The sequence below is a fragment of the Rhinopithecus bieti genome, unplaced genomic scaffold (genome assembly GCF_001698545.2).
Source record: "Rhinopithecus bieti isolate Rb0 unplaced genomic scaffold, ASM169854v2 scaffold_7681, whole genome shotgun sequence".
NCBI lineage: Eukaryota > Metazoa > Chordata > Mammalia > Primates > Cercopithecidae > Rhinopithecus > Rhinopithecus bieti.
This window is the reverse complement of record NW_016806571.1, coordinates 4,416,790-4,437,460: the sequence shown is the minus strand read 5'-3', so window position 1 is coordinate 4,437,460 and position 20,671 is coordinate 4,416,790. Positions and strand designations below refer to the sequence as shown.

General features: G+C 53.5%; 1 protein-coding gene across 1 annotated transcript in view; it reads right to left on the bottom strand.

The window, feature by feature from the left end:
- The window catches only part of KCNK3 (potassium two pore domain channel subfamily K member 3), a 40,818-nt gene extending 20,153 nt beyond the window's left edge, over positions 1-20,665 (bottom strand). Inside the window, exon 1 of the mRNA XM_017876892.1 lies at positions 20,333-20,665. Coding sequence (XP_017732381.1) covers positions 20,333-20,615 — 283 coding nt within the window. The 5' untranslated portion in view covers positions 20,616-20,665. The remainder of the gene's footprint in view (positions 1-20,332) is intronic.
- Between the last annotated feature and the right edge of the window lie 6 nt (positions 20,666-20,671).

The window sequence follows — 20,671 nt, the reverse complement described above, 5'->3', positions numbered from 1 at the left end:
GGGGTTTCCTGGTCAGCAAGTGGACTCTCCATCCACCACCTGATCCCGCCCTACTTGCCTGCCGTCTCCTGATTCCCTCACCATTTCTGGTCCCATCTGTCCCATGCCTCCCCTCTGAGCACTTCCGCTGCTGCAGAGTCACTGGAGTCGCTGCTGCCCTGACTTCCCTCCCTCATCTCTTCTGGTCTCCAGTGAAAGGCCCAGGGCTGCCTCCTCCTTCCGCTGTCTCCCTGGAGAATGGCATCTTCTGTGCTTACCACCGTCTGCCAGGGTATTAGGTTTTGCGTGGAGATGGCCCCTCTCTTACTGGCCTGCTTGCCCAGTGCCCACAGTGGAAAACTAGCAGATCCACGAAGCTAGTCTTGATGAATGGGTTGGGTGTGGTGGGGGGAGTTTGGGGTGTGTGTGGCCCCATCTCCATCTTCTGCTCCTCACTCTCCTTTCTGGTCATGGCCCAGACAGCTCTGGGCTGGCAGAAAATTTGGAAGCAGATGCCAGGAGATGTGAAAGGAGGCTTTTCTTAGGCTCAGCACCCTCCCCAGGGCTCAGGAGCTCAGATGGTGTAGGCTGGCATAGTGCCCAGGGAGAGAGGGACTCCAGGCAACAGGGACTTCAGCCTGGAGGCAGCTGCTGGGACCTTCTCTCCCTCGGAGCCAGCCTGCAGACATGGGGTCCCCACCCCCAACATTCACATGTGTGTGCGCACTCCCCCCTCCCCACGCACACACTCCAACACCCAGCCTCTCCCCCACTGTGGCCTCTGGGCACACCTCTGCCCACCATCCCGATAGATTACAGGGTGGACAGACCCAGGGAAGGGGGACGGGAGAGGGAGCACCTCACAGGACCTTGCCTCTGGGTCTCCCACTCCTCCCATTGTTCTCACAAGCTCCAGGTCCTTAGGGATCTAAAGAAGCCACTGAATTCAGCCTCCCCTTCTCTCCAGCCAAGGGGACAGACTTTTCTAGGAGGGTAAGATTCCATCACTCTCCATAGAAACATACTCACTCAACCCTGCACTCTATAGGAAATGCTCTTTCTGCAGAATGAAGCGAATGAGGATTCGGCCGCTTGACTCAGTCTGTCCTCTGTGGAGACAGCAAACAGCTGTCCCCATCCTTGGGGACACTGCCCTTTACATGGAGACAGGGAGGCAACTGCCTGCCCCAGCCTGTTTCTGAGACCTGATTCGCCCTGGGCTTGCTGCTCTCTTCTGACCTCTGATTTTCCAGCCTTTCCAGTGGCCTCGACCACCCTGAAGCCCTCCAGCTTCTCTGTTTGCACCCACTGTTCACAGTGCAACATCGGCAAGAGATCAGCCAGGCCAGAGTATAAGAGGAGAGTGACTTCCTGGCTTCTGTGATCTGCCTGTTTATGCACTGGTGTCCTGAGCTTGCTTTTTATGGTGCCAAGAGTTCCAAGCTGGGCAGCCTCCCCAGGACCCAGGCAGTCTCCCCAGGACCCAGCTCCCTCCAGCTGCTGCTTACAGTGCTACGCTGTTCCCTCCCCCCAGCCCCGATATGGAATCTGGGCAAGCTGGCTTTCCCTGCACTTGACTTTATTCGAATGATTAAATGCCTCTGTCACTGATCCTCCTCTCCTATTCAAAACAATACTAGCTAACATTTATAGAGCGCTTACTACGTGCCAGGCACTGCTCTAAGCGAGCTCATATACGTACGTTGCATAATCTTCAAAAGACCCTATCAATATGTGTTATTATTATCCCCATTTGAAGATGCAGGAATTGAGCCACAGAGAGGTCAAGTAGTTGCTCAAGATCACGCAGCAAGTAATGCAGAGCTAGGTTCTCTCTCATACTGTCTCCCCTGTACTATCTCCCTTCACCCCAGGCAGCCTGGATTAGGGTTCAAACAAACGGAAAATGTGGAGGGCAGGTCTCAGGGCTGGTGGGAAAGGGAGAAATGGGAGAGGAGCCTTCCAGACTGGAAGTGACTCCTCTAGGGAGAAAGATGTGCCTTGGAGGGGACTTAGTGGGAGAATGTGGGGCAGCATGCTTGTACCAGGGTTAATCACGCTGTTCCTTGATGTCTGTGCACCAGTTCAGTTTATTGCACACTTCAGAGTGTTTTCACGGTGAGTAAGGCAATGTCACTTTCACTTATCCCACTGAGAAATGAGGAGGCGAGGCTGGGACAGGTGAGGTGACTTGGTCAAGGTCATGCAACAGGTGTATCAGCGTCATGACGGACACGTGGGAATTTCCCAGGGGTCTTCCCCAGCGGTCTTCTGCCTCCAGCCCACCTGTTCACCACAGGCTGGACTCCGAGCTTCAGTGCAGCAAGAAGCCCCCTGGAGCCAGTGAGGGCCAGTTAGCTCCGGCACTCAGGGCGGGACCGTGAGGGAGGGGCACATCTTGCCCTGCTACATTCCTGGCCCAAATTGGCACAGGCACCTGGGAAGGGCAGCCGGCCAGCCACGTGCCAGTGTTACTTTAAAAATAAACCAGGGGAGAATGAGACAAAAATAACCCTGGGGATATGTGGGGAGCTAATTACTACTGCAGCCCCCTGTCAGGCTTTCGGGAGAGTGGCTGGACCTCCGTGGTGTCTGGGTGTTAGGTCTGCTCTATTCATCTCTTCCAGTTGAGAATCGGGTGCCAGGCCCTCCCAGAGAAGCTGGGAGCAGCAGAGCCTCAGAATCCCAAGGCGTCAGAATCCCAAGGGTCAGAGCTGGAGGCTGCTAAAGGCATCCCAGACAGCCTCCTTTATCCCAGAGACCAGAGTCGGGAAGGGGAGCCAGGCTGGGCAGGCCCCCAGCTCCTGCCAGGGCTTCCCTCTTTCCCCCTACACTGTCTGTGAGCCTTGCACATGACTTCCCTCTAGAGTCACCTGGCTCCAAAAGGGACTTTGAGTTCCCAAGCCCATCCCCTCTTCTCTGAAGCTTGTGTGGTAGTGGTCACAGGCACCGGTAGGTGTTGCTGGCTACCTCTTCTTATTTAGGACTCCGGCCCACTGCTCTTTGTCTGCCCCCTTCTCGAGAAGCACTGAGGCCCTTCTTGACCCATCAGGGTTAGGAGGCACGGCCCTGCCGGCTCGCTCCTGGCTGCCTCCGGAGGCATCCGTGGACTGTGCGCTTGCGTCTCATCTCTGGGCCTCTGTGCTGAGCCCAACCAGGCCCAAAGAGCCCCAAACTCTTTCTCAAAGAGCAGTCGGGGGACAGGGGCCACACTCCTGTCTCGCAGGCCTGGGTTTCCCCACAAAGCTCTTGGTTACTCTTCAGCCCTCCACCCTTGGCAGAGAGTGCGGGAACATCTTGCAAGGACAGGGTGGGAGGGACATGGGGCCCAGCTGAGGACGCAGCAGAGGACAGACGTGCAGGATCAAAGAGAAAAAGCAGAGCTTTCCCAGAGGAGGGAGGCAGAGGCCAAGACTGTTGGAAGCTGACAGAAATGATCAAAGGACAAGGATGGATGAGGTGAGAGGGAATGTGGAAGGCGGTGGCAGGGTAAGGCAGGCGGAGTTCGTGGGGCTGGGGCGAGGGGCTGCTGAGGAAGAGTGGGGGCTTTGGAGTCAGACAGGCCTGGACTCGGCTTCCTGGCAGTAGCCCTGGGCCCATCGCCCTGCTGGGCCTCAGGCCTCATTTGCTTGAGGGATATAAGGCTAACTCCCTCGTGGGTCTCTGTAGGGGGAGGGTGTGAAGCATTTACAGAAAGGCCTGAAAATAGGGCGAGCTGCGGTATAGTTGCTCTTTCTCTGCCTCTCCTGCAATCTGGCCTCTCTGTTCCATCTCAGGCCGACTCCCACCACCCTCCCCTTGCCTCGCTCCTGGAGCAAGCTGTTGAACGTTGCACTGCTTTCATGGCCAGTGTCTCCAGTGGCCACCATGCTGCAGATCTACTGGTGGTTTCCATCCTATTTGATCTCCCAGCAGTGGCCAGCTTGGGTGACTGTTCCCTCTCTGGAAACACTCCCCCTGGCCTCGGGGCTGCCACAGTGCCCAGGTCTCCTTCCTGTCTCCTGGCAGCCTCCTTTCCTTGCTTGACCTCCCAGCACTGGAGGAAGGGCTGGGCCCTCTGCTCTTCTTGCCAGCTCTACCCCCTTCCCAGCTGATCTCATCTGGCGCATGACTTTCAATATTATTTCTGTCTGATAACTCCTGAGTTGATATCTCAGCTTTGACTTCTCCCTGGAGCTGCAGACTTATCTGTCTAACTGCCTTCATGGATTTGAAATGAGCATCTCAAAATTAAGCTAGGTATCCGAAACAGAAGTCTTGAGTCTCTACCCTCTGGGTGTTCTTTTCCATCTAGTAAATGCACATCCTCCACCTCGTTGCTCAGGTCAAAAACTGAGGACCATTCTCGATTGTTCTCTTCCCCTGACTCCTACAGCCCTCGCTCTAACATATGGATCCTACCATCAGCAAGTCCTGTCTCCTCTGCCTCTCAAACATAACTCAATCCACCCACGAGCTCTGCTTCCACCGCTACCACCCTGCTCCAGTCCACCACCATCCTCCCTTTGGAAGGGTTGACCTGCGGGTGGCCTGGTGACTTGTGGCCTGGCAATCTCCCTGCTTTTGCTTTGCACTGCCACCGTCCGATCTTTGCAGAGCAACTAGAGTGCTCTTGTAAAAATTTAAGTCATGTCACATCACAATCCACTTAGAACCTTCCAGTGACTTCTATCATTCTTAAAAGTCCAAATTCTTTTATTTTTATTTTTTATTTTTGAGATGGAATTTTTGCTCTTGTTGCCCAGGCTGGAGTGCAATGGCGTGATCTCGGCTCACTGCAACCTCCTCCTCCAAGGTTCAAGAGATTCTCGTGCCTCAGCCTCCTGAGTAGCTGGGATTACAGGCACATGCCCCCACCCTTGGCTAATTTTTTTGTATTTCTTTTAGTAGAGACAGGGTTTCACCATGTTGGCCAGGCTGATCTCGAACTCCTGACCTCAGGTGATCCTCCTGCCTCAGCGTCTCAAAGTGCTGGGATTACAGGTGTGAGCCACTGTACCCAGCCAAAAATCCAAACTCTTGACCACGGTCTCCATGGCCCTGCAAGGTCCAGCCCTTACAGATTTCCGCCTCTTCTCGCCACTTGACTCAGCGTGCCACAGCCACACTGCTCCTGTTCCTCAACCCACCCAGCACTGGCTTGCTTGAGCCTTTGCATCTGCTCTTCCCCTGCCCAGAAGTCCGTTCCCCAACCTCTGCCTTCTACAGGCCCCTCCTAGAAGGCAACTCTCCCTCTCTCTCTCATCCCCGGGCTTTCTTGTCTTGCTGGCACTTATTACCATTGAGATGATGTTGTTTATTTTTTACAACATAATTTAGTTTGTTGACTCTCTACTTCCTTTAAAATGGCCCCATGAGAACAGGGGCTGCTCTTTTTCCCTGCTGAGTCCCTGGGGCCTAGAATGGGGCCTGACACAGGGAAGATGTTCAGAGAGGCCGAGTGAGTGGAGAAATGACTATGTGGGTGCCTGAGGGGAGTAGCGAGTCGCGGGCCTGAGTTCGAGGACTGCTTTGTCACTGGACTGCTGTGTAGTGGGGCCACGCCACTGCCCATCTCCCCTGCACCCTGCCTTGGGTCTCATCCCCTCATCTGGAAGAGAGAAGGATTGGGCTGCATCAGTGGTTCTCAAAGAATCTGAAGCATCTGCAGGACTCTAGGAATTGCTAGAATGCTATCTGCTGTCTGCCTGAGCCTCTACTCTGCAGGTGCGGACCAACAGCAGCACCGTGAACTCATCCCATCCTGGCCAAAGGTTGAATACATGTCTGTGTAGGCTCTGCAGCAGGGAATCATACCATGCCCCAAAACATTCTGAGTGATCAAACCACAGTGGGGAGCCCCAGGGCTAAGCCTTGATCCTGAGAAGATCCAGCGGGTTGCTAGTCAAGGTGAGATGTTGAAGGTTGGTGCATGAGCAGAACACAGCTCCCGGTCCTGGCAGCCTTGGAGCAAGCCCAAGGCCTGGATGGCAGGACTGGCCGCCAGTTCACTCATCCTGGGCCGGCTGGGGTGCAACGAAGCTGTGTCTGCAGCCTCGCTCCTGGCCACTCCCTGTCAGAAGGCAGGGGCTGGGATCAGCCTGCCCTCAGCACCAGTGCTCCCTCCCGCACTCCATTCCAGGGACTACTGTGGGAGCCATGAGCAGCTGACCCTGTCCGGGTGGGAGCCGGGAGGCTCCTGCATTCCAGCAGCCCCAGGGGCTGGGGCAGTGGACTCGCTGTGTTGATAAGCAGGACCTCAGCCACACTCAAAAATGCTCTCTTTCCAGAAAGGGGTGAGTTGGAGGTCCTCGACAGAGCTCTATTCTTGGGACTGGACACAGAGGAAGTCCCTCCAGGGCTCGGACAGCATGGGGTGAAGCGGGGACAAGAGCGTAATCCTGGGTAGCATGCTGCTCAGGAGGGATGGAGGGGAGGCCAGGGCAGGTGCAACAGAGATGGCCCCAACTGGAAGGGCTTTAGATGCCACCAGCCCAGTCCCTCACAGACAAGGCCAGGGGCAGGTATGACTCGTCCCAGGTTTCACAGCCAGGTGGGAGCAGAGGAGGAGTGGAGGAGGCTGGATCCTCTCTTTCCTTGGCCCAGTCACAGCTCCAAGAAAGGACACGATGCCTGTCTCTACGAGTTCGCTGGCCCATACCCTGGAAGCAGGCAGGAGACAGCACAGCCTCTTTGGAGCCTGGGCAGATGAGTGCTTGGGACTCCAGGGCACTGAGCTGGGCACGGCATGCAAGAGGAGGGCTGCCACTGAGTTTGGTTCCAGGTTTTCTCTCTCTGGCCCCTCCTGAAAGTGGACTAAGGACAAGAAGGGCCCCTGCTCCAGAGCCCTGGGAAGCCCTGGAGGGTCTTACATTGTCTGACCCTCACGGTGGAAAACCCATGACTCAAACTCACGCTGAAGAGGGGTGCACCCTGGCTCAGCCTGGCCGCAACCTGAGATTTGTTCCCAGTGGAGGGGGCCTCCCCTGGTCTGACCCCCTTCCCTGGGGTTGTTTGAGAGCAGGCAGTGAGAACTAAAGCCATGAAGTGAAAGACACAGCCTGTCCCCAGGACCCCAGGAACCCTACTGAGGCCCTCTCTGATCCTTCTCTGGGGGCAGGGGAAACAACCTTCTCCTGGGGCCACCCACTGACTCCTGATGTCTTGGTCACCTGGCTCACCCTGGGAGCTTTGGCTTGAGAATGAGCAAAGATCTTCCTCAGCCACCTTTTCATGTTTCTGAGACACCAAGGACAGCCAGAAAGAAAATTCTAGCAGCTGGTGAGTGGCCCAGCCTCCCAAGTATGGAATGCAGATCCCAACAAGCTCTCTTCTCCATCATCCCCATCCAGGCTGCAGATTCCAATCGCCGGGGGGTCCTTCGGACTTGAAGCCTCCTGGGCTCACCTCAGCCCTAATGAATTAACTCCCGTGGGCAGGGTCCTCATACTCATGACTCTGGCTCCAGCAACTGCTGCTATAGGGACAACTTCCCTACTCAGCACACAAGGGTCGTCTGACCTGCCCCCCACCCCCCCATCTCCATACCAGGGAGCAGGTGAGTTGCACAAGTCACCCTCAGCAAGGCCCCCTCTCCACTCAGTGGCCACTGTTAAGAACTGTCACTCTGTTCCCATTCTAGTCTCAGATTCCCATCTGGGGGATGGTATGGACAAAGGCTGGGAACCAAAGCCATTCTGTGACAACTGCCCCTGCCCCCGAGACTGCCTTTTTGCCCCTCATAGGCTGACACAACCCTCTGTGACATCTCTAACATCCTTACTATGGGAATGACCTGTTTTCTGCCACTGTCAAGGGGGCAAGGGCACTCGTGGTTGGGGTGGGCAGGGGAGAAGCTCAGTGTTAAGGTTGGGAAGTCTGGACTGGACTCTGGCTCCCACATTCACTGGCCCTTGATTGCAGGAAGTGACCTTATCTCTCAAGTCCAATTTCTTTGTTGGCAAAATAGGAATAATGATGCCTACACCTTGGGGTTGATATGAGGCTCAGAAGAGACACTCGATGACCGAGTGTTTAACATATCCCTGTTCTGCCATTTGCCAGCTGCATGACTTTGGACACATCCCCCAACCCCCTGAGGCTCAGTGTTCTCATCTGTAAAATGGGGATTATAATACTGCCTCCACGCCACACGCAGTGGCTCACACCTGTAATCCCAGAACTTTGGGAGGCCGAGATGGGAGGATCACTTGAGCCCAGGAGTTTGAGACAAGCCTGGGCAACATAGAAAGACTCTGTCTCTACTTAAAATTTAAAAATTAGCTGGGTGTGGTGGCACATGCCTGTGATTCTAGCTACTTGGGAGGCTGAGGTGGGAGGATCATTTGAGTCAGGGAGGTCAAGGCTGCAGTGAGCCATGATGGTGGTTGCACTCCTCCAGCCTGGGAGACACAGTGAGACCCTGCCTCCAAAAAAAAAAAAAAAAAAAAGAAAGAAAGAAAGAAAACAATGCCTCCCTCCTAGGGCAGCCATGAGGATTGGACGAGGTAATACCTGTAAAAGGCTCAGTCCAGAGTAACCTCCTGATGAATGCCAACCTTAGTTCATGACCCTGGTAACAGAGGCAGGCTGCCTGAGGAGTGGCTGCTCCACGTTGGGTGTAAGATCTGTGTGGAACAGCCGAGGGCAGATCCATCTGTTGCGCTGATCGGAGGCTCACTCTGCCTGGAACTGTCTGCCCTCAAAGCCCCAGGGAATCTCCTCTGCACAGGCAGGGGGCCTAGACCTCGTCCTGGAGGAGCGGGCCTGCCCCTGTCTGAGTGCCTGTGTAGATCTCCCCAGGCTGCCCCACTGGGGCCTGACAGTTCAGTTCCCTGGAGAAAGCGCCGGATGGTCCTATGGCTGGTGGGCTGGAATGTGACTCTCAGGATGTTTCCAAGATGGTTATTTCTGAATCGGAGTTGTGGTTAGGAGAGGCCCTGTGCATTCCTGATGAGGGACACTGAGTCCATGCCAAGCCTCGGAGCCCAGAGCAGAAATCAAGGAGGGTACACTTGGGATCCAGAAATTAGGACTTGTGGGGGGGTGTGTGGGAGAGAAAAGGGGTCTGAGAGCAGGGCCTGGGGTTGTCCATGCAGAAGCTATGCACTCAGTGTTGGATGACAGCATCCTCTTCAGCTCAGCGCTGTTGCTGTGCTCCTGCAAGCCGTCAACAAAACTGTGCTTGGTGTGAGTTTCAGAGTGGACCTTTGGCCCAGAAAAGGAAATGGGGTAGGGTAGCCAAAAACTCCCTGGGGGCTAACTGTGGGCTGCTGGGTAAGCAGGGTGGGCGGGAAGTGAGGCAATCAGGATTCAGGTCACCATTACCCTTGGGTTCAACTGGAATCACAGGGCATTCACTGCTTTAACTGGGGTCATGGGGGCATTCACTGGTCAGGACTCAGGCAGGGGCGCACAGATCGGGCCCATCCTCTGCCTTCCAGTGCTTGTCCACTCAAGTCCACCCACCAGAGTCCAGAGCCCTCCAGGGTCTGCTCACGAGTGCCTTTCCTTGGGCACACTCATGCCCTGGCTTGTGTCATGCTCACCCCAGAAAGATCTGGCTGCTGATCTTCACCTTCTGAAGCCCTCACTCGTCGTTCAAGCCTGTCCCTGGACACCTTCTCAGACCCCTCTTTGGGTCACTCTACTTGGATTTAGCATGTGCACCGTGCAACTTGTGCTTTTCAGGATTCCACTAGACCCAAGTCTCCTTGGGGAAGGCTCTAGGTCTTAGTTTTTTGTTCTCTCTCTTTTTTTTTTTTTTTTTTTTTTGAGATGGAGTCTTGCTCTGTCACCCAGCCTGGAGTACAGTGGCGCGATCTTGGCTCACTGCAAGCTCCGCCTCCCGAGTTTACGCCATTCTCCTGCCTCAGCCTCCCGAGTAGCTGGGACTACAGGCGCCCGCCACCACGCCCGGCTAGTTTTCATATTTTTTAGTAGAGACGGGGTTTCACCATGTTAGCCAGGATGATTTCGATCTCCTGACCTCGTGATCCGCCCGTCTCGGCCTCCCAAAGTGCTGGGAGTTTTTTGTTCTCTTGATGCCTCACATAGTGCCTGGCACACAGGAGATCTCGGGACATCTCAAATGATCTTTGGTTAACTGAACTGAAAGGAAGGCTGAAGCCAATTCGATTTGGAAGGGGACCTAGAGGGCCTGAGGGCCCCAAGGACGCTCCTGAGTCCCACTCTGGGTGCCCTAACTCTCCATGCTGCCCCTTTGAAGATCAAGAAATCAAAGCATCTCAGGGTTGGGAAGAAACTTAAAAGCCATTCATTGTGACCCTCAGTGGGATATATGGGTGGTGTGATGGTCTTTTTGATGTGTCATCTTGGTTAGGCTAAAGCCCCTAGTTGTTCAATCCAACGCCAATCTAGGATTGCTGTGAAGACATTCTGTAGATGTGATTAAAGTCCATAATCGGTTGTCTTTAAGTTTGGGAGATTATCCTAGATAATCTGGGTGGCCTAATACAATCAGTTGAAAGCCTTAAGAGCAGAGCTGACGCTCCCTCGAAGAAGAAATTCTGCCTGTGGACAGCAGTTTTACCACAAACTGAAGAGAGCTCCAGCCTGCCCTTCTTTTTTTTTGAGACAAGAGTCTCACTCTGTCACCCAGGCTGGAATGTAGTGGTGCAATCTTGGCTCACTACAACCTCCACCTCCCAGGTTCAAGCAATTCTCCTGCCTTAGCCTCCTGAGAAGCTGGGATTATGGGCACCCACCTCTACACCCAGCTAATTTTTGTGTTTTTAGTAGAGACAGGGTTTCACCATGTTGGCCAGACTGGTCTCGAGCTCCCAACCTCAAGTGATCCACCCGCCTTTGACTCCCAAAGTGCTGGGACTACAGACATGAGCCACCGCACCCAGCCTAACCTTTCCTTCTTGATGGCCTGCCCTATGGATCTCAAATTTGCCAAGCCAGTCCCTACCAGCCTATACGCCAATTCCTTGCAATACATCTCTTAATATGTATCTCCTACTAGTTCTGCTTCTCTGGCGGAACCCTGGCTGACACAAGTGGCTTTTGCAGTACGTCCATCCAGTGTCTGTTTGTATACTTCCTGTAATGGGAAGCTCACTACCTCTTGAGGCAGTTCAATTCGTCTTTGGTCAGCTTCAATTTTAACAAGTTCTGCTTTACAGTGAACTAAATCAAAACTTTCTATGAACTTTACCCACTGCTGCTGGTTCAACCCCTTGGACACATTCAGAACAAGATTGGCCCTTTCACCTCACAATAGCCCAGCAGATATTTGAAGCTGGTATTCACGCTGTCCATGCCCGCCCTACCAAGTGTCCCTCATTTGACCTGCTGCTCCCCTCCTCTGACAGTCCCCCAGATTGTTGATGTCCCTCTTACAGTTTGATACACACATGGCCCAAAGAAAACAGGTCTTGTTCTACTATCTGCATTCCACACTGTAGCCTGCAGCAGGGTGAGTGTCTGGTAGCACTCGCTCTCACTCTCTTTCTCTGTCTGTCATGTGAGGATGTGAGGACACAGTAAGAAGATGGCTATCTGTAAACCAGGAAGCCAACTCTCACAGACACTGGATCCCCACACCCTGGGGCCTCCTAGAGGGTGGAGGGTAGGAGGAGGGAGAGGTTTGGGAAAAATAACTAATGGGTACTAGGCTTAGTACCTCGGTGATGAAATAATCTGCACAACAAACCCCCATGTCACAGGTTTACCTGTATAACAAACCTGCATGTGTATCCCTGAACTTAAAATAAACATTTGTGTTGATTGATTGATTGATTGATTGATTGAGACAGGGTCTCTCTCTCTCTGTCACCCAGGCTGGAGTGTAGTGGTGCTTTCTTGGCTCACTGCAAACTCCACCTCCCGGGTTCAAGTGATTCTCCTGTCTCAGCCCCCCGAATAGCTAGGACTACAGGCATGCGCCACCACGCTTCACTAATTTTTGTATTTTTAGTAGAGACAGGGTTTCACCATGTTGGCCAGGCTGGTCTCAGACTTTTGACCTCAAGTGATCTGCCCTCCTTGGCCTCCAAAGTGTTGGGATCACAGGCGTGAGCAACCACGCCCAGCAAAATAAAAGTTTTTAAAAAATGTGTGTTGTTCAAGCCCCCAGTCTACACCCCTGCTCCCCAGCCTCCTCATGAGACAAGCCCTTCTCCACTTCTCCCCTCCCTTTCCATCCACCCTCTCCACTTCCCTTTCTTCTACCTCATGGTACCAGCCACAGCACGTGACTCCACCCAGGCCCTGTAGCTGGCTCCTATGGGGCAAGACACAGCATTGCTCCAGCCTCAGGGAAGGGGCCACAGCTCCTGGGACCTCAGCTCTGACATTTTACCACCAGATTCCCAAGGGCTTTTCCAGCTGCAGAAGTTCCTTTTCTTAAAACTGTGGTCCACACACCTCATGGCTATTCCCAGATGTCAGGTCTCCAGGTTCTTTAGATCCTTGCTATTCAAAATGTGGACCATGGATCCGATCCACAACATCAGTGTCCCCTGGGGGCTTTTTAGAAATGTAGAATCTCAGGCTCTGCCCCAGACCTGCTGATTCAGATTCTGCATTTACACCAGATCAACCAGGTTATTCCCTGCGGATTAGTTTGAGAAGTATTGACTTAGAGAACTGTGCATTGCTGAGCTGGCCTCCTCAGTTCCTTGTGGATTGCCTCCTCTATACAGATGGGATGACTCAGGTATACTAGGGAAGTATCTGCTTCTTCCATGATCACAGAGCCAGCAAAGACAGAGAGAGAGAGAGAGAGAGAGAGAGAGAGAGAGAGATGTGATGATGATGGTGATGATGATGAAGAAGCAGCAGCAGCAGCAGCAAACAATTTGTCTAAGACCTCTCTAGCACCAAGGGCAGCCTCCTGCCCCACATTCCTGGCAGCCATGTGGCCCCTTCACTACGGGATCTTTGCTGTGTCACTGGAGGAAGTGGGGGTAGTAAGGAACTTGCTTTTGTGAAAGGTGAGGATGGGATGTCAGGCCCAGCCAGAAAGGCCACCAGCCCAGGACAACTGGAGCTGTGGCTCCAGGCTGCAGTTGAGGTTGGCTCTAGCAAATGGGAAAGTGAAGGTGTGACTTATGGCAGTAGCTTGGGGATGATGGCTCTAGCTGAGGGGAAGGTCTCTGGGAGCCACCTGGGAGCTGCTGTAGCATGAGCAGTTTCTGGACAACGAGAGAATGTGGACAGACAGGGAGGCAGTGGCACCAGCTGGGCGATTGACTGCTCTTTGTGCTGCCATGAAAGACATTTGTCATGTGGCTCTCTGAGGACCAGAGGCTGGCAGAGGGGTCAGGAAACAGGGCTCTATGCCCAGCTCTGTTAATAACTGTAAGCGTGACCTTTAGCAAGCCCCTTCTCCAGCCTGGATTTTAGTCTCTACACTGTGAACTGAGAGGATTGGAGCTAAAATTCTGTTCTGTCTTTGGGCTAAATGCTCTATCCATAGTTCTGAGGGCAAGAGACCCTGAAACTGAGCCCACAACTAAGCACCCTGCATAGACCCTGGTACCCATCCACCACGCTAGCTGTGTTCACATAGAAGGAATCACAGAGGCTCCATGGGGAGTGGGGGTTGCATGACTCCATGAAGAAATACTCCCTACAGACCTGGGTGCAAGTCCTGCTGCTGTCATTTTATATTTGTAGGGTCCTGCACAGATTTATGAACCTCTCTGAGCATCCTTTTCCTTGACTGTGCAGGATGATGCCGCCTGTGGTCCTGGAGCAGTGTGGGGATTCTGGTGACAGGAAATGTTGTGGACAGCGCCTGGCCTGTTACAGACAGTTATCCATTCCCTGTGTCCAAGATGGAGAGGGAGTGAAAAAGGGAGTGCCTGTCCTGGGTCTCCACTGAGCTTGGCCTAGACCCACAGTGGTCTCAGTTAGAGCCTGGTCTCTACTTGCTGCTGGCTGACTGCAGGGAAATCATTTCTACATTTTTTTTTAATTACAAAATCAACTCACAGATTCACCGTTTGTGCAGCCAGCTGAAAGCTGTTTATAGTGGTGATTTGCACTACATTCATCTGTGCTTGTTTATGTTTGCTTTGAAAATACTTATTGTGTTTGTCCTGTCCCCACTGTGGCCAGGCGTGTGTCTTCTATTTTTGTCCTGTTCTCACCCCCACTCTCTCTGTGCCTCCAGCCCCTAATGGTGATGCATGGAAATGGGACCTCTAGACAGGAGGCATGGCAGAGTCAGAAAGATCTCTGGCCAAACACACTCCATAGTTTCTCCTACCACCATGTACCTCTCTCCCTGGCTAGCTTGCTTGCTTTTCTTCTTTCTTTCCTTCTGTCTTTCCTTCTTTCTTTCCTTGCTTCTTTGCTTCCTCCTTTCCTTTCCTTTCCTTTCCTTTCCTTTCCTTTCATTTCTTTCCTTTCTTTCTTTCTCAGAGTCTTGCTGTGTTGCCCAAGCTGCAGTGCAGTGGCACAATCTTGGCTCACTGCAACTTCTGCCTCCCAGGTTCAAATGATTCTTCTGCCTCAGCCTCCTGCATAGCCGTGATCACAGGTGCGTGCTACCATGCCCAGCTAATTTTTGTATTTTTAGTAGAGGTAGAGTTTCACCATGTTGGCCAGGCTGGTCTCAAACTCTTGACCTCAGGCGATCTGCCCATCTCGGCTTCCCAAAGTGCTGGGGTTACACTTTCTTCAGGGTCTGCCCACCTCAGCCTCCCAAAGTGCTGGGATTACAGGTGTGAGCCACCACACCCAACCCCTGGCTAGCTTTCTGCCCTTAGGAGGAGCAGGAGCCTGAACAGTTAGGGAGACACCAGGCATGGCTGAGGAGTGGGGAGATGGGGGGTGGTGAGTGGGATTGGAAAGATAAGGGGAAGGGGTGTGGCAGTCTCCTGGCCCCCAACCCCACTGTTCCCACTTGTTAGGAAGCAGCAGAGGTAGCCGTGGTCATGGTAACCCTTGGGAGACAAAGCAGTTCCTTGGTAAGGCAAGTAATAATACACAAACAATAGTATTAATAACAATAATAATGGCAGATTATTAAGTACCTTCTCTGTACTAGGCACTTTCTTTTCATAATCTCATTTAATCTTGGCAGGCAGATATTGTTATCCCCATATTGTAAATGACAAAATAAGCTCAAAGAGATTAGATAATGTGTCCAAGGACATACAGCTAGTGGCGGTAGGGGAGTGGGGGTAGGGTGGATTGAGATGAACCCAGGCACTCCGGCTTCCAAGTCAGTGCCTATGTTCCTCCGCTGCCCTGCAGAAATTGTGGGGTCGAAGCACACCCACAGGCTAGCCTGTGGGCAGGAAGGAAATGCCAACTGAGGTGGGTGCCGGGACTTTCCTAGGCTGGGCTGGCCTTCCTTCACCTTGGAAAGTCAAAAGAGGCCTCAAACAGTGGAGTGATGAGCTGCCAGAGGCCTGAGTGCTAAGAGAAATGGTGGGGTGTGGGGGACAGGCTGGAGGATGCAGAGAATGCCTGTGTGGGCACTGGAAGGCCTGGCTTCTAATGAGGGTCATACTCTCAACTCTCTGTGTGAGGGTGGATAAGCCGCTCACCTCTCTGGGAGTTTGGAAGATTGCTAATGTTTCCTTTTCTTATTTTAGGACTTCTGGGATTTTGGGGGTGGCAGGTCACATCTGTACTTTCCTTCTTGAAAAGATGTAAAAAGTATAGGTTTCCTCATGAATCACCTGCTTGAATTCACAGTCTAAGGGTTCTCAGGCCATGTAGTGGGCGACGGGAGGTGGTGCTCAACTGAGCACAGGCTGGAAGCTGGGGAAAGAGTGGAACAGAAGGTTTTCTGCCCCAGCTCCATCAGTGTATCAATCACCTGGTCTCTTTGTTGTTGCCTTAGAGCCAAAAAGATTCCCAGGACCTGCAGTGGGAGAATGGGCACCTGTGAGCCCATGGCAGGTGCCCATAGCGGGTGCTGGGCACAGCTGTGACAAGTCCTCTGGTTTGGTCAGGGGCCAGGGTGTGGGAAGCAGTAGGTCTGAATGGAGTGTGCTGGAGCAGGAGGTCCCCTGCTTCTGGGGAGGGCTTTGTTGGGGAAAAGGCAAGCCTTGGCTTCTAGGTGCCCTAGGCTGGAGTGCAATGGTACGATCTCGGCTCACTGCAGTCTCCACCTCCTGGGTTCAAGTGATTCTCATGCCTCTGCCTCCTGAGTAGCTAGAACTACAGGCACGAACCACCATGCCTAGCTAATTTTTGTATTTTTAGAAGAGACTGGGTTTTGCCATATTGTCCAGGCTGGTCTCGACCTCCTGGCCTCAAGTGATCTGTCTGCCTCCGCCTCCGCCTCCCAAAGTGCTGGGATTACAGGTGTGAGCCACCGCACCCGGTGTGGAATGGGCTTTTGAAATGAAGAAAGAATTTGTGAAAAATCCAGGGCAGGAGAGTCAGAGAGGTCCAATAGAATCTGGGCAAGCGCCGTGCTTCCAAGGCCTCAGACCATGGGGAAGTCATCTACCCTCAGAGCCTCAGGTTCCTCAGTTGAAAAATGGGGGTAATAGTGCCCATCTAGAGAGGCTGGTGAGATAATTAAATAAGGAGGTACAAATGAAGCGTCTAGCATAGAGCCTGCCACAGAGTAAATAATAAATTGTTGCTGCCATTGTTATTGTTGTTGCTGCTGCTGTTGTTAATAAAAATAATGAATAAGTATCCTGAACAAGTAGAAGGAGTAGGGGACTGGGGGTCCGGTTTTGCTACCCTCTGACTGTGTGATTTCTGTCACCTGTCTGGCTCCTTATCTGTGAGAGCAGGGGGTGGTACCAGCTGATCTCCGAAGCCCCTTCCTGCTCTGACAGCCTCTGGGCTATGAATAGATGAGGCTTGGGCCCTGGAGGAGTTTAATGACTCAACAGCTAAAGAGATTAAGACTTCCTAAGAAATGACTTTCTATTAGTGTTGGGTGAACTTAGGGCACCAGCTAAGGAAGGGTTTCCTGGCTAGGAGGCCAGGGATAGGGAGCTGGAGGAATCCTTCCAGCCAGTGGAGACAGTGACTAACCAGGTGAATGACTAAGTCAGACCCTGCCGACCTCCAACCAATCAGGGCTGCGCATGAGCACCCTGTGAACTGGCATCACTGAGCATGGCTTGGCTGTGTCAGGCCTGGCTGGGTCTGAGCTTCATAGCATATGGAGGCAAAGGAAGCAGCCAAAAGACCAGCAGGGAAAGAGCACTGGGCTTGGAGTCAGAAGACCCAGCTTCCCGACTCTGCTGCTCACCAGCTGGGTGACACAGGGGGAGCTGCTTCCCTTCCCTGAGCCTTCACACCTTCATCCAAGCAGCAGAGCTAACAATACCTGCCCAGCAACTTTGCCAAGTTGTGAAGACTGAGAATCGTGACATGAGATGCAAGTACGTTGTGATCACTAAGGTACCAAATGATGGGAGTTGCTGTCATTATTCCATCCCAATGGGACACCTGGTATCAGAATGAGATTCATTCATGTTTTCAAAGGGATTCGGTGAACACAGGCTGCTGCCCTTGGGTTTGGGGCCAGAATCAGCCTAACTTAGTGCCCCTTCCAACCATCTGATCACGGCCCAGATAGGTTTTTCTTAGAGTAGAGACCCTGTGAACAGCTTCCAGCAAGGTGGCATAGCTGCAGTGGAAGGCAACACAAAGCCAGGAAGGTCAGGTGGTGGAGGGAGGCAGCAGTGCCAGGCTGGGGCCCCCATGGAACCAGGGTGGTGGTCTGATGTTGTCTTCCCTCTTGCCCAGCACTTTATAAATAAATAATCACCGGAACCGCACTCTGTTTGCCTCTCCCCTCATGGCTTTTAGCGTCTCTCTTGGTGAGGATTGCAAGCACTTTGGGAAATGGCAGCGGTGGAGGGAAGGATGCTGCCCTTTCATTTCTGCACACCTTAAACCCATCAATAGCATTCTGTGTGTGCTCACAGCCTCTGGGTACTATGCTGGTACTTGGAGAACAGAGACAGGAACTGCAGGGTCCTGCCCACATGGAGATTAAGTACAGTGTGGTCAAAGAGACAAAACACTTCTCCTATAATGTAAATAACCATTCAAAACAGCCAATAATGTGTCACCCAGATCATCCTGCCAGTGAGACCTGCAGTTGTCCAGAACAGTGGCCTGGGAGGCTTTGAGGAGGAGGTGGGATTTGAGCTGGACCTGGAAGGTTAGCATGGACAAGATAAATAGAAGGTGGAGCCAGGCGCAGTGGCTCACACCTGTAATCCCAGCACTTTGGGAGGCCAAGGTGAGAGGACTACTTGAGCCCAGGGGTTTGAGGTTGTGCTGAACTATGATTATACCACTGCATTCCAGCCTGGGTGCGACAGAGTGAGACTCTTTCTCTCAAAAAAAGAAAAAAGAAAAGAAAAGAAAAGAAAAAGGGTAGAGAAAAAAGCATGCCAGACAGACATACTTAAGGTATTCTCAGAAGACAGGTTGGCAACTGTTGAGAGGGATCACGTAAGTAAGAAGTGAGATGTGAAGTCAGATATAGAGGTTGGAGCCAGGTATAGAGATCCTCAAAATTTGAGATAAGGATCATAGACCAGATTCCATGGACAGTGGAGAGCTGCTGAGTGATTCCAAGAAGGGAATAGGTTTGGTGACAGCTGAGTTTTTCTTTCTGGCAGCATTGTCCAGGGAAGCATGCCTTGTTGTGTGGTAGGCAGGGAGGTCAGTTGGGAGGTTACTATGAAGCTGGGGACCATGGGCCTGAGAAGGAAAGGGGACACACGCAAAGGCTTGATGTGTGGAAAAGAGGGAGAGAGAGGGTCCGAGGATGGTCAGTCTGATTCTTCTGATTCTCCAGACAGCTAAACAGCTACTGAAATCCTGGCAAGTAGTAGTGGGGTGTGAGAATGGAGGAGACTGCAGACCAAACCTGGGCTGGTCTTTTTCAGGAGGTGGGCTCCTCTTTGGTCAGACCTAAATCTAATCATCCACCCTAAACTCACAGGATCAGTAGGACCCAGAGGTGCCCCAGCTGGGCTGTATCCACTCCCAGGGCCCTTTCCTCCCTCTTCCAAGAGAAGAATCCAGAAACGACACAGCATAGCTCCCCATGGTCCCCAGGGAGCAGTAGATTCTTGGAACAGCGTCCTGCAGTGGACAGACAGCAGGAATAGCATCCAGTCTTGTCTTTTACTCCCTCAGGTCCTGTTGACTCTCAGGAAAACAATACTATCTTCATGGGCTACACTAAATGGCAGTGAACCCCTGGGAGCCTGACCAAAGCAGGGAAGGGGACTAGGGAGAGGAGAGGGAACGGTAAAGACGGAGGAAACTGTTTCTGGAGGCATCTCAATGGGATTTGGGGGAAGGTGAGTTTCATCTCAGAATCCAAGCACGTCAGGGCTGGGGAGGAGCTCTTGAGATCATTTCGGCCACCCCTCCTTGTCTGGAGGTGAGCCTGAGACCCAGGCAGGGGAAGGGACTTGCCCAAGGTCATATAGCACAGTAGTGTTGGAGCTGGGCTGGAATCATAGGGTGTTGGGGACAGGTAAGGTGTTACTCCCATCTGGACAGTTTTGAATAGCACCACCAAGGGCCTGGCTAGAGATTCCTTTCCTGGACGCTTATGCATTCTCTGTGTGTGTATGCCTGTGTGTGACTGCCCTGTGTGTACCCTGTGAGTGCCTGTGTGTACCTGTGTGCCTGTGTGCCTATGCCTGTGTTGTCGGACAGTCTGGGTGTACGTGTGGCCTCCTACATGGTGATCTGCCCTGGCTTGGAAAGGAGAACTGGGGTCATTCCTGTGAGGTGACTGTTTTGCTGGGACAGCAGAGAAGGCTGACAAGGCCGGATCTGGCTTCCCACACCAGTTCTGCCGCTCTAAGAAAATCACAGGCACTGACTGGTGGCAACCAAACTCCTGGAGCTGAAACACGCAGACACACGTACACTCACAGCCGCCGTTACAGGGTGGCCCCGAGTGCCCCGAAGTGCCGCATTCCGGCATCCTCATGCCTCCCCGGAGCCCAGCAGGTGTAGACCTGCTAGGCTGTGGAAGCCGATCCGCAGGGACAGGGAGCAGTGGCGCGCTCCCGCCGCTCACACTCAGCGCCCTGTTCCAGGGCCTGGTCTGGCCACACCCCTCCTGCCCGAGCCTCCGCCGGTCGTCCCTGCCCCTCTCACACACTTCGGAGTCCCTGGGGGCCTCTGCAACCTGGCAGGGCCAAGTTAGGGCTGGCCCGGCTGGAGAGTCAGGTCCGGAGCCAGGAATCGACGCCTTCCCGAGTCCCGTCCCCGCGGAGCACACACACCAGACTGAACTCGGGTTTCCGCGAGCGCGGGTTTCGGCGCCCAACCCCTCTCCGGGGAGCCCTTGCCCCTAGCCCCAGTCGTCCCCGGACGACTCCGGGAGCCCAGCGCCCAGCCCTGGATTCCCGCCCCCCGCCCGGCGAGCCGTTACCGATGGTGGTGATGACGGTGATGGCGAAGTAGAAGGAACCGGCGAAGCGCCACTGCACGCCGGCCTTATGCGGCTTGAGGCGCAGCACGACTCGCTCCAGCTCCTCGTAGCCTCCCTGGCTGAGGTTGTAGCGCGCCCGCAGCTCCTGCTGCCGCAGCTCCAGCCGCTGCCGCTCGATCAGCTCGGGCTCCGACTCCAGCGCGTCGAAGACCGCGGCGCCCACCAGCAGGTAGGTGAAGGTGCACACGATGAGCGCCAGCGTGCGCACGTTCTGCCGCTTCATCGTCCCGCCCGGGCCGCCGCCGGCCCCCCGGCGCCCCCGACCCGCGCCCCGGCCCC